The sequence below is a fragment of the Pongo abelii genome, chromosome 16 (genome assembly GCF_028885655.2).
Source record: "Pongo abelii isolate AG06213 chromosome 16, NHGRI_mPonAbe1-v2.0_pri, whole genome shotgun sequence".
Lineage (NCBI taxonomy): Eukaryota > Metazoa > Chordata > Mammalia > Primates > Hominidae > Pongo > Pongo abelii.
The window spans coordinates 55,285,430-55,299,913 of record NC_072001.2 but is presented as its reverse complement, the minus strand read 5'-3'; the positions used below and the strand labels follow the sequence as shown (position 1 = coordinate 55,299,913).

The 14,484-nt window shown below is 39.1% G+C and overlaps 1 protein-coding gene across 4 annotated transcripts in view; it reads left to right on the top strand.

Moving 5' to 3' along the window:
- Positions 1-14,484, top strand: part of MYO5A (myosin VA) — a 222,693-nt gene that overhangs the window by 178,060 nt on the left and 30,149 nt on the right. The window contains exons 28-32 of one of the 4 annotated variants that reach the window (XM_024232518.3): positions 430-657; positions 5,423-5,523; positions 8,690-8,770; positions 11,513-11,711; positions 14,037-14,111. In XM_024232518.3, the coding sequence (XP_024088286.2) occupies positions 430-657; positions 5,423-5,523; positions 8,690-8,770; positions 11,513-11,711; positions 14,037-14,111 (684 nt within the window). The remainder of the gene's footprint in view (positions 1-429; positions 658-5,422; positions 5,524-8,689; positions 8,771-11,512; positions 11,712-14,036; positions 14,112-14,484) is intronic. The other 3 variants (XM_054531491.2, XM_024232521.3, XM_024232523.3) reach the window with 3 other exon arrangements.

The following is a 14,484-nucleotide window of genomic DNA, read 5'->3' as shown; positions in this document are numbered from 1 at the left end:
CTAAAGATTTCAGGGATCCACCCATCTGAATCATTCATTGGAAATATCCTGGCCAGCTGGACCCTCAAATTTCATGTATATTTATCTGCAAACAAAAGCTAGGCTCCATAGCACTGGCTAAACTCACCCCCTGGGACTCAGCAATCTCTCCATGCCAGTGAACACACCCTGGGCAGGCCAGAATACTACATTTGACTCTGGAATTTGGGCTGATGAAGCAAACTTCCATTGACCTTGCTCAATTCTACTTGATGTCAGACTTCCTTAATTTGCAAAGCAGGGCTCCTGGCAGAACCTAGGAAGCCATTCACTAGGGTAACTCTGATGAACTTTTTCAGCAGAATTCTTCTACCAGCTTGGGAGAAGTTTGAGCATCCAACGTAAAGTTGAGGATGACAGCAATGAACTTTTCTTTGTCTTTTCATACAGCGTCAAGAACTAGAATCAGAAAACAAAAAACTGAAGAATGAGCTAAATGAGTTGCGCAAGGCCCTCAGTGAGAAAAGTGCCCCAGAGGTGACCGCCCCAGGTGCACCTGCCTACCGTGTCCTCATGGAGCAGCTGACCTCTGTGAGCGAAGAGCTTGATGTCCGCAAGGAGGAAGTCCTCATCTTAAGGTCTCAACTGGTGAGCCAGAAAGAGGCCATCCAACCCAAGGTAAGCTCAAGCACACAATTAAACTGGGTGTTCGGGGACTGGCCTCAATATCTTCTTATCCATTCCCTCCAGTTTATAATGCAGCGAACACTTAACAGCATTTTTAATCTAACTGAGGATTCATCATTTTTTAAAAAAAAGTCCCAGTGTTGTTTAAAACTATTGTAAGTATAAATTGGAATGAGCAAAAAGCCAGGGGAATCCCAAATGATCACAAAGTTTCCTCTCTCATGAGTTTCAAAGTTAATCTTTTTGTAGTAATCTGGCCACAATAAATTTTGATCTAAAATAAAATTTTATTAAATACAAAAATCTCTAAATTTTCTTACTGCGGGAAGGCATTAAATACAACTTTAAAATCATTTGTCGAAAATAGCTGGTTTAATTGGAGAAGTAACAGATGAACCAGTTAGAAGTGACATCAGTGAGAGGAAGTTACATGGAGATGATTTCTGCTCACTTCAGGCAGTTCTGTTTAGTAGGGGGGTGCTGTCCCAGTGGGAGGGGCTGTTTAAGGATTCAACAGAAAGGACTCTTGCACTGAGGATATAGATGGCCCTTTGAAGTCCTTCCCTGCCTTCATTTGAGACCCAGTGCTGCCATATGCTGAGGACAGATGGGCCTCTCTGTCATTTGCCATCAGAGGGAATCTGAGTGATCACCTTGAAAACCTGGACTGCCTCCCTGCCCTTGTGCACACAGCAGAGCATGACAGGACTCAAGGCAATCAAGCATCCCAACTGTGCACTGTGTCATATAAAAAAATCCATGATATATAATGAGCTGGATGCCTGAAAATCTGAGAGTACTCCTCTTAGAAATGGTATTTCTGAATGCAGTTTAGATACTGTGCCTGGCACGTATAATCGGACTTGATGAAGGCAACTCACACCTGAGATCAACACTGGTCCAAAAAATATCAAATTCTAAAAACAAGATGTTTGACTAATTTGGGGGAATAAAATTCCAGTAATAGTGGAGTTACATAGAGAAATGGGCTTTCTTACTTTAAAATAAATCACAAGCCAGGCATGGTGGCTCACGCCTGTAATCCCAACACTTTGGGAGGCTGAGGCGGGCAGATCACGAGGTCAGGAGATCGAGACCATCCTGCTTAACACGGTGAAACCCCGTCTCTACTAAAAATACAAAAAATCAGCTGGGTGTGGTGGCAGGTGCCTGTAGTCCCAGCTACTTGGGAGGCTGAGGCAGGAGAATGGTGTGAACCTGGGAGGTGGAGCTTGCAGTGAGCCGAGATCGTGCCACTGCACTCCAGCCTGGGCGATAGAGCGAGACTCCGTCTCAAAATAATCATAATCATAATCATAATCATAAACCCCTTAAGCCAGAAATGAGAAGAGCCCCCATTTTGGCTTGGCCATGTAGGTTGCACCTTACCCCAGGGCTGTCTCAGTTGGTTCCCTTGGCTACCACTGTGGCTGGGCCTCAAGAAACAAGGCTTGCAATCTAGCTTGAGGAGAGTCCAAAATCAAGATTCCTTTCTCTAGTTCTCTTGAGACAAATTAGTATTCTTTCTTAAAAACATTTTAATTGACAAATAATAATTGTATATATTTATGGGGTTGCAATGTGGTAATCTCACAAGAAATCTTAGTAAAAATCAAGAGAAAGGAAAAGAAAAATGAAGCAAAGGACATAAAAACAGTCCGGCTAACAGAGCACATAGTTCTGCTATCACACATTCTCCCTTGCCCAGCTCATGTACCCCATGTGACAGCTGCTCTCCTGACCCTAATGGGCTGACCCTGTCCAACTGAGGTACCTAAGTTCCTCAGCTCCCAGCTTAAACATGGTAGCACTCGTGTCCCCTCCTAGGAGAAATGCCCTTGACACTAATTAAGATCTTCCAGACTCCCCAGGGCTGTTTGTCCCTCTCAGTTTCTAGACATGAGAGACACATCATGTCACCACTCCATTGCAGGGCAGTGGTGAGCAACACCCTGTGAGCTAGGGGTGATCCAGCCCAGGCAGGTCTTGTGTATTGGCTCCACCTCTAGAGTATTCTGGGAATCTTCCCTTGGACAAATGACTTCTGTGAGGGACATAACTTTAACTCCACAGACCTACGATAAGAATTTCACCCACATAAATAACAGGAGGGTCATTCTCTCACATACTCAAAGATATTTTATAACCAGAAAAATCAAAACAATTTTAAAAGAATTTCAAGCACTTGTTCCTGGAAATAGAAGTTGTCAACACATAAATATATATTAGTATCTGTTTTATGACAGTTCCAGGAATGTTAATGTATATATAATTTTAGAGAAACAGCTCATGGCTGTTTTTAAATTAGCTTTTATCTGTTATGATAGGGACTCACTGATGAAATTTATTTATGGAACTAAGGGTTTATTGTTTTCTCTGTTTTTTGTGCTTGCTGACTTGTGATTCTCAGGATGACAAGGTAATTATACTTTTTTTTTTTTTTTTAGTAAATACTTCTATTTAATCCTAACTTCAGTTTACAAGTATCCCCCAATAAAGGCAATTGATACTTTCTGACCAAGTCTATTTTGATATTTGTAAGTGAATTTCCGATTTGACTCCTTCTGATTTGGGAAGTCAGTAGGGAAACAGTGGTTGTAGTAGGCTCCAGTCTAGATTATAGAGGAGACTCCATGACTTCTAATTCATAGGCAGCTCTATGACTCACTGCCGTAGTTCTGGTAGGCTGTCCACAGGCTGGGGAGGGAATCCCTTAACTTGGAGTACACTCAAAAGCACAGGCTCTCCTGAGCTCTCATATCTACCAGTGGCGGGCTTGTTGGTTAAGGATGAAGAGGAGCCTGAGGAGCTGAGCACACTGTTCTTTGCTGCCATTTTCATCTCCCTGAGTAGAGTCCACAGCTAGAATGAAAAGTGGCTCGCGACGAGGTTGCAAAGTCAAATTTCTCTACCATATCTTGTTTCTCTATGTACTGAGTGACAGATATTGCTGGAATTTTCCTATATAGCACAACCCTTTTAGAACTTCTGGTCACAGGCTTAAGAGAGACAAAGTTTGAGCAGTGAGTCAGGAACTTCCTAAACGCTGGTGGCCCAAATCTGATCCCATTCCCCAAGTGCCACTTTTTAGCTAAGGCAGTCAGAATGAGGGAAGAACTGGTGACTTACTGCCCAGGAGAGAAGCATACTAAGAAGCCTTTCTTCTCTTGGATTAGGTAATTTGATCAAGTTACCTCATTTGCTAAAAGTTCAAAACCATACCACATAAGTCTTGAGATATCAGAGCACACAGATAGCATTATTTGATGTAAACACTTGGGTCTTTGAAAGTTATTACTTATGGGTCTTAAAAATCTGAGTATGGCCCTTTATAAAACAGAAAGATTTTATTCCTTTCAGAGAAAGAGAAAAAAGAAGCTCTTTGTAAAACAGTTACTAAAATATTTACAAAACATAGCTAAAAAAAATACTCTGTGGTTTTAATGGGAAAGATTTTTAAAATTCAGTAAAATGTAAACTATTTATTAGTATGTTTCATGAGATTATAGTTGGTCTTCTCAGAGGAAGCATTTATAAACTTACAAAAGGATAGCATTAAGAGAAAAGTGGTTTTTTTTTTAAGAATTTTTAAAATACACATTGAAATTCAGAAACAAGCATTTGTAAGTCTCTAATTGGCATTAAAGTTATCTTGGAACTTGTCTTTAAGATCATGGTATTTGAAGTGTATTTTATTAAGTCTGTTTCATTGCAAGGCCTGAGCTTAGATCATGTTTACTAAAGAATCAGACATACACTATTTAGACAAATATGTGGTCCAAAAACTTTTGAGTTGAATTTTATGTGGAAATGTTTCCATTTAGACAAAGCCATTGGGTTCTGAAGTATATTATTTTTTAGAAGCTACACAGCAGGGGTTCTTTTTTTGCTTTAAGTTCTGGGATACATGTACTGAATATGCAGGTTTGTTACATAGGTATACATGTTCCATGGTGGTTTGCCAGCAGTGATTCTTATCTCTTACTCTTGTCTAGAAAGACAGAGTAGCTGAATAGAAGAAGATTTTGAAATTACATTGGTTGTCAGACAGATTTGACTAAATGGAGAAAATTAAAAAGAAAATTAAAATGTTGGCAAAAAAGTTATTTTTATATAAAATAATTAATAATTCTGACCTGCCAGATGTTTATTTCAAAAGCTTAAGTACTATGTTATATTATACTAGAGGAAAAAAGAACTGAATGTGAGAAAAAAACTTAATTTTGCTGAAGCATGTAATCTGAATACTACCTTCTTTTTCTGAGTTTTTAATGAAAAAGTGAACTTTATGTCAGACTTTCAGTGTTTTATTGGGGCATCTGCTCATTGTAACTAGTCAAGAAGTAGTAGAAAGAATGGCTTTGTACATTCCATTAAATAGGTGCCTGGTTATTTTTCTAATGCTGTATATACTATATTATATACTTTATTAAAAAAAGTATATTTTTTCACATAATGTAAAACACATATATGGCCCATCAGTGATTTCATTTACAGGGCCGTGACATTGTAGAATCTTCCCACCTTTGTAGTAGAGTGCTAGTGTTTCTCAGGAGAAAAACTGAAGGTACCTCTTCTTAACTACCTGGGCCAAACTCCCCTCTGCAGTTACATGAGTTTGGGGCTGATGCTTTGGTGGGTCACAGGTGTGGTGGAGCACATAACCACTGCCCCCCAATTATACCAAATAAATGTGTTATATGTCCAAAGCTTTTAAGTTGAATCTTAATGCGTAAATGTGTTATTTCCCTCTCAGAATACAATGACAGATTCCACAATACTTTTGGAAGATGTACAAAAAATGAAAGATAAAGGTGAAATAGCACAAGCATACATTGGTTTGAAAGAAACAAACAGGTAAGTTGATCCTTCTTTTATTTATTTTGGTTTAATTGTATTGATCTTTAGCCTTCAAGCCAGCCTCTTGTACAGTAAAAGTGTTCGTACATTCATTTATATTAGACATTAACTGGCCTTCAAAGGGAATCCAAGGTTTCCAATGTATTTCGAGTTAAGATCTTCATTATAATATAAGGTAATAGTATTGACAAAAGGTGTCAGGGAAAATGTGCTTTAAATAAAGCAAGATTTTAAAAATATTTAATGTCTTAGCTTTAAGGGGCTGCCTTGAGAAGGAAACCACCTGCTCAGGTCGTACAATCTTAGGTAGTCACTTTCATTTGTTATTCAGGATGGTTATTTGTGAAGGTTTGTAGGGGCAACTGCAGTTTTCAGTAGTTGAAACTTAAGAGTGAAAAGAAGTGATGAGGTATCTGGAATCACTCAGTGTTGGCCATGTAACTCTAAAAGGGCACCATGACTTCTAGGATAGGAGAATGAAGGCTCATATCTGGAATTCCCCTTGGCCTTACTACCACCCTCCTTCCCAGCAAAGCCGTAGTCTATTGTTCTGGGTCTCTTGATGGATAGTTTCAGGATTGGTAAACATACATACTTTATAAACTGAAGAATATTGCCATACAAAAAGTAAGGTGCAGTCAGCCCTCAATATCCACTGGATCCGTATCTGTGGAATCAACCAATGGAGGATGGAAAATATTTTTTAAATTACATTTGTACTGAACATGTACAGACTTTTTTCTTATTTCTTTTCTTTTTCTTTCTTTTTTTTTTTTTGAAATGGAGTTTCCCTCTTTCGCCTAGGCTGGAGTGAAGTGGAGCAATCTCAGCTCACTGCAACCTCTGCCCCCCAGGTTCAAGCAATTCTCCTGCCTCAGCCTCCTGAGTAGCTGGGATTATAGGTGCCCACCACCACACCTGACTAATTTTTGTATTTTTTTTTAGTAGAGATGCGGTTTCACCACGTTGGCCAGGGTGGTCCCGAGCTCCAGGCCTCAGGTGATCCACCCGCTTTGGCCTCCCAAAGTGCTAGGATTACAAGCGTGAGCCACTGCACCCGGCCCTATCATTATTTCTTAAACAATACAGTAAAACAACTATTTACAGAGTATTGTAAGTAATCTAGAGATTACATATTACAAGTTTTTAGGTATTATAAGTAATCTAGAGATGATGTAAAGTGTACAGAGGATGTACATGGTTATATGCAAATAGTATGCAAATTTTATATAAGGGATTTGAACATCTGTGGATCTTGCTATCCAAGGGAGGACCTGGAACCCAATGGATATTGAAAGATGACTGTACTTCTTATCTTCTTTTATGGACAAGGGTGGAGAATGCTTATGAAAGTATTTGGTTATACTTAAATTTTAATTTATCAGTTTAAATTATAAACATATGTTATATCTAAGAATGTGTTAATATAGAAAGAACTGTATTGTATCACAATGTTCTTCCATCTACTTAGCTATTCAATCACCAGTGCGCCTACTTCATGCCAGGCCTTGTGCCACATACTGGGAATACAGTAATAAGCAAGATAAACGTGGTTCCTACTCTCACTGAGATTATAGGCTGCTGGGGAGACAGCTGAGAGGGTTTGGACTTTATTCCAAAGATAATGGAATCCTCTGAAAGGTGTTAAGTAGGAGAATGGTGTGATGAGATTTGATTTTTGGAAAGCTAGCCCTGGCTGTTATGTTAGAGAATAGACTGCAGTAGAACAAAATTGAAAGCATAAAGACCAGAGAGTGTTCCTGTAACCCAGTGATTATGGTGGCTTGGGCTTGGCTGGTGGCAGTTAGGATTGACAGAAATGGGACGTTTTGAAAGATACATAAGAAGACGAAGTCAGAAAGCTGTTTGGTTTATTGAATGTGTGGTTGAGGGATGGAGAAGCCTGAAGGCGTCTCCGTGGTTTCTCGTATCTTGGTTAGGTGTGGTGATACCATTTTGTGATCGTGGGACCGGAGTGTGGGGAAATGCACAGTGAAGATGATCAGTAGATTTATACATATTGGATTTAAGGAGCTGGGAAAACATCCAGAGAAAGAAATCTATTAGGCAGTTGAGTATATAAATCTGTAGCCAGGAGAGATGTGTGTACTGAGATATAAATTTTGAAGTCATCAGAGTATAATAATACAATGGAAACCATGTAAATAGGTGAATTCTCTAGAGAGATATGAACTCTCTAGATGTAAAGTAGAAGACAATGCCTGGAATTTGGGTTATGTAAACATAACAACAATATAGCAGGAGTAAGAACCTGGACTCCAGAGTCAGTGCTGGGATCCACTACTTACCAGCTGTGTAACCTCCATGGGTATCTTACTTCTAAGCCTCTGCGTCTTCCTCTGCAATGTGGCAAATGACTTATGTTGGGTTACTGGGGAAACTGAATTAGTACATGTGAAAGAATGTAGAACAGCATCTGACACTGAGCAAACACTCAATATTATTTTTATATTCTAAGTGGAAAATAAATGATTACTAACATTATCATTACTAATTACACGTTTTTAGTAAGATGTGATACATCTCTAATACAGCAGTTTTTCCAGGTATACAATTAATTTTTGATGCAAAAAAGCTTTTAAAAATAATGTCATAAAAGCTGAGAACCTCGGACATGTTCTGATTTATGTTACTGCTATAAGAATTTTTAAAACTGGTTTTTTAATGTGGGAAATTATGTTTTATTAAGCTAAAAACGTTCCTACCTAGAAGACTTAAAAATTCATTTTGAAAAATATTATGAAGTTTGCCACACAAAGACAGTAGCTGAAGTTTTCGTTCTATATGTGTCATAACCTCTAATATAATATGTGATGTATTAGATCACTTTGCTAGCTGAATAAAACATCAAAAACAGAACCTCTTTCTCACCTTCCAGTCATTTCTTATTTTGCAGGAAAAGTAGCTCTACATCCTTGATTATTTTGCTCTAATTTCTATCCATTTACATGTGATGCTACATGTTACTCATTTTTAGAAATTAACCAAAAATAATTTTTGTGGTAATGTCTTAAAGTTGTCATAATGAATAAAAACAAACTTATAAAATGTTGAAATACTGCGTGCTGCTGTTGACCATCGTCACCTCATCACCATCCTGTATCCTTTTGTGTTTTGCATTGTTGTTCCTTTTGCATGGAAGATCATCTGCTCTGGATTACCATGAGTTGAATGAGGATGGAGAGCTGTGGCTGGTTTATGAAGGGTTAAAACAAGCCAACAGGTTATATTTGTCTCCTCAAAATGGAATGTTATTAATTTGTTGTTTTTCTTACTAACAGTGACCTCCTGACTTTCACCCCTGTATTTCTTGTGCATTGATTGTCTTCTTGGGTAAATTAGTGTTAGTAATTGTGTTATTTGTCCAAAGCTTTTCAGTAAAACTGAGAACATTCAACCAAACACCTTTTTTTTTTCTTTTTTAGACGGAGTCTCACTCTGTTGCCTAGGCTGGAGTGCAGTGGTGCGATCTCAGCTCACTGCAACCTCTGCCTCCTGGATTCAACCAATTCTCCTGCCTCAGCCTCCTGAGTAGCTGGGATTACAGGCGTGCACCAATACGCCTGACTAATTTTTTGTATTTTTAGTAGAGACGGGGTTTCACCATGTTGGCCAGGCTGGTCTCGAACTCCTGACCTCAGGTGATCCACCCACCTCAGCCTCTCAAAGTATTGGGATTATAGGCGTCAGCCACCACACCCGGTCCAAACACCTTCTTTAAAAACCTTCACTACAAGATAACTATTAAAGCTAAAATTGAATGATGGTGAATATAAGACACTTCCCTTCAGACACTAAAATTTGTGAATCTCTCTCTTCCAGGAGTTAAAAGAAAAACATAATCTTTCAATTAGGGCACAAACTATTGGGGGAGAGATTAAGATTTATTACTGAGACAGTGGCTTCTCACATCCTATAGATAGATCTACAGGATATATGTGTCTATGGCAATGTGGCTACATTTTTCTTTTCTTTTTTTTGACACAGGGTCTTGCTCTGTCACCCAGGCTTGAGTGCAGTAGCATGATCACAGCTTAATTCAGCCTTGACCTCCTGGGCTCAAACAATCCTCCTGCCTCAGCCTCCTGAGCAACTGAGACCACAAGCATGTGCCACCACACTCAGCTAATTTTTTTATTTTTTGTAGAGACAGGGTTTCACTTCGTTGCCCAGGCTGGTATCAAACTCCTGGGCTCAAACAATCCTGCCTTGGCCTCCCAAAGTGTTGGGATTACAGATTTGAGGTACTGTGCCCAGCCTACCTTCTTATATATTATTACCATGCTGTCTAAAAGCAAGATGAAATGCATGATTTGGCGCTCTGTGTGGTTATTATGAAATTCACATTTGTGAAACAGCAAATCAGGAGAGTTTTCTGCATTGCTATAGCTCAGAATAATTACCCAAATTCAACACGTTAAATATGTTCAGAGGAGAGAAAATAAAACTGAAACAGCAGCACCTTTCTAACACAGACATTCATCTGCTCTAGTGATATTTGTCTTTAAAATCTCATTAAAATTCCATTTTAGTAATTAAATTTTTAAAATACTCAAATGTTTGTTCAAGGGGCTTCTGCTTGCTTATTCTGCTTTGTTTGTTCTCATCATTAACCCTTGTCATTAACTTTGGGGTGTTATTGCTGCAGATCTTTTTGAAATGTTTTAATCACTAAAATATTTTTAGTCCACTGTTAACAGTTTGCTTGCAATGGCATCATTAAGCTTTATCCAGCAATTGGCAACCAAGGGACTGGAATAAAAGAATGTCTTTTTTTTCTTCACATTAGTTAGTTCTTAACCATAACTTTGCATTTGGAAAAGAGTGACTGTAGAAGGAGGGGTGCGTGGCAAAGGGAGGATGCTCTGACTCTGGTGTTCTCACTGCCAATGCCTGGTCTGCCCTGTGGGCACAGCTGGTTGTATGTTTGCTTGGAGAAGCAATAACCACTTTTTTGGTCCTATTAATATTTGTGTTCTAAAACCACATCTTGTTAGGATTCTGTTTCTGATATGTAATTTTTTGGGGAGAGAGAAGATGACAGATCTAAAATATATATAGGAAATTTCAGAACTATTTGTGTGGATTCGGGTAAATCTGTATATATAAGGCTGGAGTGGTGTTCCAGCCTCTCTGTCTTTCAGAATAGGAGTAGAATATAATTCCCTCTGCCTGGAATTAGTAACTGTAGTTCTGAAGGCACATTTAGTTAATTTGGAAGTTTGTAATGTTGGCCTTTATAGTGCAGAGTTGTTTTGTGGCAAAGTTGTACTGTCTTTGCCAACTTAAATGCTAATTTATAAATGCAAATGCAAGGCAAATTAAAGCTGTTTTTTTCAATTGATTTTTTTTTTTTACATCCTCATTTCCTATGACCCTCTTTTTTTTTTTTTTTTTTTTTTTTTTTTGAGATGAAGTTTTGCTCTTGTTTGTTGCCCAGGCTGGAGTGCAATGGTGCAATCTCAGCTCACTGCAACCTCTGCCTCCTGGGTTCAACCAGTTCTCCTGCCTCAGCCTCCTGAGTAGTTGGGACTACAGGCATGCCCCAACATGCCTGACTAATTTTTTGTATTTTTAGTAGAGACGGGGTTTCACTATGTTGGCCAGGCTGGTCTTGAACTCCTCATCTTAGGTGATCCGCCTGCCTCAGCCTCCCAAAGTGCTGGGATTACAGGCGTGAGCCACCACACCTGGCCTCCTATGAACCTTTCAAGAGAACTAAAACTCTCCTGTTTCTTAGGGCCTCTGAGAACTTTATATAATGCAGAAAGACACAAATGTGAGAGCATTCGTTTCTATTTCTGCTTCTTGTTTTAGTTTCTTGACTTTAATCAAGTCAGAAGATACACAGATACTAAAGAATATCTGCTTTTCCTACTCTTGCAAGTGAACACGATGCCTTACACCCGTTAGGCAGCGACTCGGGGTGTCATCTCCCCTTCCGACCCATGTGTCCTCTCCACAGGCTCCTGGAATCCCAGCTCCAGTCACAGAAGAGGAGCCATGAGAATGAGGCCGAGGCCCTCCGTGGGGAGATCCAGAGCCTGAAGGAGGAGAATAACCGACAGCAGCAGCTGCTGGCCCAGAACCTGCAGCTGCCCCCAGAGGCCCGCATTGAGGCCAGCCTGCAGCACGAGATCACCCGGCTGACCAACGAAAACTTGGTAAGGAGAGCTGCCGGGTCCACATGCTTCTTAACCTAGCCTGCCCGACAGTCTAGTTTCTTTTTGATCAAACACGGGTTTTTCTTGCTGGGAGAAACTCACCCCTCTGTACTTGTTACCCCTCTTACTCCAGCAGAGACAGAGTAAAGAAAATACAAATATTTTGGTAGGAAGGAAAAAGGCACAGGTTCTATTTATCACGGAGGGCTGAGTGCTCTTAGACCTGCCCTGGAGGAGACAACCACCTGGGTGCAGGCTGGGCTTTTGATGGCCTTGAAGCTCAGGTGATCTGCTTCCTCCATTTCAGCTGCAGATCCTCTGCCATCCTAGGTTTATTATGTGATTGTCACAACTGAGAATGGGGACAGGCTTCCTTTACCTTTGGTCCCCAAGCAGCCACTGAGGCCATCCCAGGCTCCATCTCTAGCAGACAAGTAGGGTTAGAATTGAGGTTGAGAAAGGCGGTTGGTAAAACCAAGCAGGGGTTTTTGGTTGATGTTGGATGGAGCTCCCAGGTCAGGGAGGTGTGTGTGTTAGGATTCAGGTTTACATATTTTCTGTTCTTTTAAACAGAACTTGTATAACAAATGAGGAAATTGTTTTTTTCCTTGTCAGATTCTAAACCCTGGCATGGAGTCTGACTGTTTTCTTTTTTTTCCCTTGTTCCTTTTTTTTTTTTTTGCCAAAAATATTTTCTAAAATATTTCTTTCTCAGTCACATAATCTTTTATTACAGATTTACAGTTTTTTGACAAATATATTTACTATATTAAAAATCCTTAAAAAGTGATAATTTCACATTTCTATATAAAGTCTATATTGTAGTGCTAGCCCGATTTTGAGAAAAGTTGTTTAGGATTGGTGGTGATTTGTGTCTTTTTTAAATTAACATTTTTAATGACCTATAATAAAATAGTATGAATTTTCTCTGAAGATTTAACAGTCTGAATTATCCTTCCATTACTCCATTAGTGATAATTTACATTACAAACAGTTTTCTAGTGTCATTTATTCAACTATCTTTTATATGAATTAGAAGCAAAACGCAAAAGTATTCTTTTCACAGTCTGTCTGTATGAGGCTCCACCATGGGAATGAGGGAGGAGGGTGGGGGCAGTATGTGGGCTCTTTCCAAAGTGATTGAAATCTCACTAATTTGTGGGGAAAATTTTCTGAATCATAAAATATTTTTGAAGTGTTATTTTACAACGCTCAAGTATATTGTTGCTTAAATTAAACTAACAATGCTTTGATGACTAAGTATTGCTGAATATACTGAATAATATAATGAGTTGATTGATTGGCATACAAATTCTGTGCTTTAAATTATTGTTTTAAAATACAAGGTGAAATCGTGAAATAAAGATGCTTCTGGGTGGCAGATTTCCAGGGTTTTTTCACTAAGTTGGTCAGACATTTCTCTTGCAACCTTGTTTGCAATATTAATTTTCTTGGCAATTTTTCATAGCTAATACAAAAAATAGACTAAGCCCCTATATTCTAAGCTAATAGAGCCCAGTTAATGAATTTGAGTTTGGGGAAAACCCTTTGTAGGTCAGCTGCTTCTCCTGCCATCACACTGACTACTAATTCAGGAGGATGGATTCAAACATAAGTACAGGAAATGATAGACTTTTTCAAAATCATTGTTTTCTCAATCTAAATTGTGCATTTCTATAAGAAACACTTGAGTAGGATATTAAAGCCCAGCAGGAGACCTGGGCTTAGTACTCTTGAAACTCTACCTTGCCCACCTACCTACCACCAACACAAAACACAAAAATGATTTTTCTGCCTCATCTAGTGAAGAGGCTTCACAGGCCTCCCCCATGCTGTCTTTCAGCGAAGGAAGATGCACAGCTTCCCACCAGCCTCTCCAGCTTCACAAGCGAACATTGCTATTATTCTCACTTTTATTATATTTGCCTCCCCTATTCTTGCCACTGCTGCTGGCAGCAAAAAAAAAAAAAAAAAAAAAAAAAAAGGTGCAGCAAGTTGTGAGCATCATGTGTTGCGGAGGCTGGGAGTAAAAAGGCAGGAGGTTGGAGGAGGGAAATGACAGCCTTATCTGGGCCTGCTAAGTGATGGCATCCTGGCCACAGCCTGTTTCCTTTGATCACACAAGAAACATCTGTACATATATAATTAGAATAATCTATACTAGAAAGATAAAAGGGTAATGGAAGGTGACAAATCAGGGCCTTTCGAGTATACATAGTTTCACTATTTGTATTTTAAAATATTTTAAAATTGATTTTGCTGAAAGATAGCATTTCCCTCAAAGACACAGACAAAAACAAATATCCACTGTGCCTGTTTTTTCAGTATTTTGAGGAATTATATGCAGATGACCCTAAGAAGTATCAGTCATATCGGATTTCCCTTTACAAACGGATGATTGTATGTAAAACCATAGTGCTTTTCTGCTGTCTTCCTTGCTACTTATAGCCCTCTGTAACTGAAGAGCACACTGCTGCCTGCCCCCTCCCAGGAAGTCTCTTCAAAATTTTCACAAAACCTGTTTCTCCCCACAGCTGTCTTTTAGCCAGTGGTGTCACCTCTATCAGTGTCCTGAGTCCATTGTCACGTTTGGTTTGTTATTAACACTAGGCTTACAGTGTGATGGAAGCAAAATGTGATTTGAAAGATCACGTAAAATCCAAGAAGCACAACATAACACTTTGAAGAGATAGCAGCTATTCCCTTGAATGGTTGGCCTAGTAGCTAAATCTACTCCTGTCTAAACTGGAAAATGAATATTTGTATTTGGAAT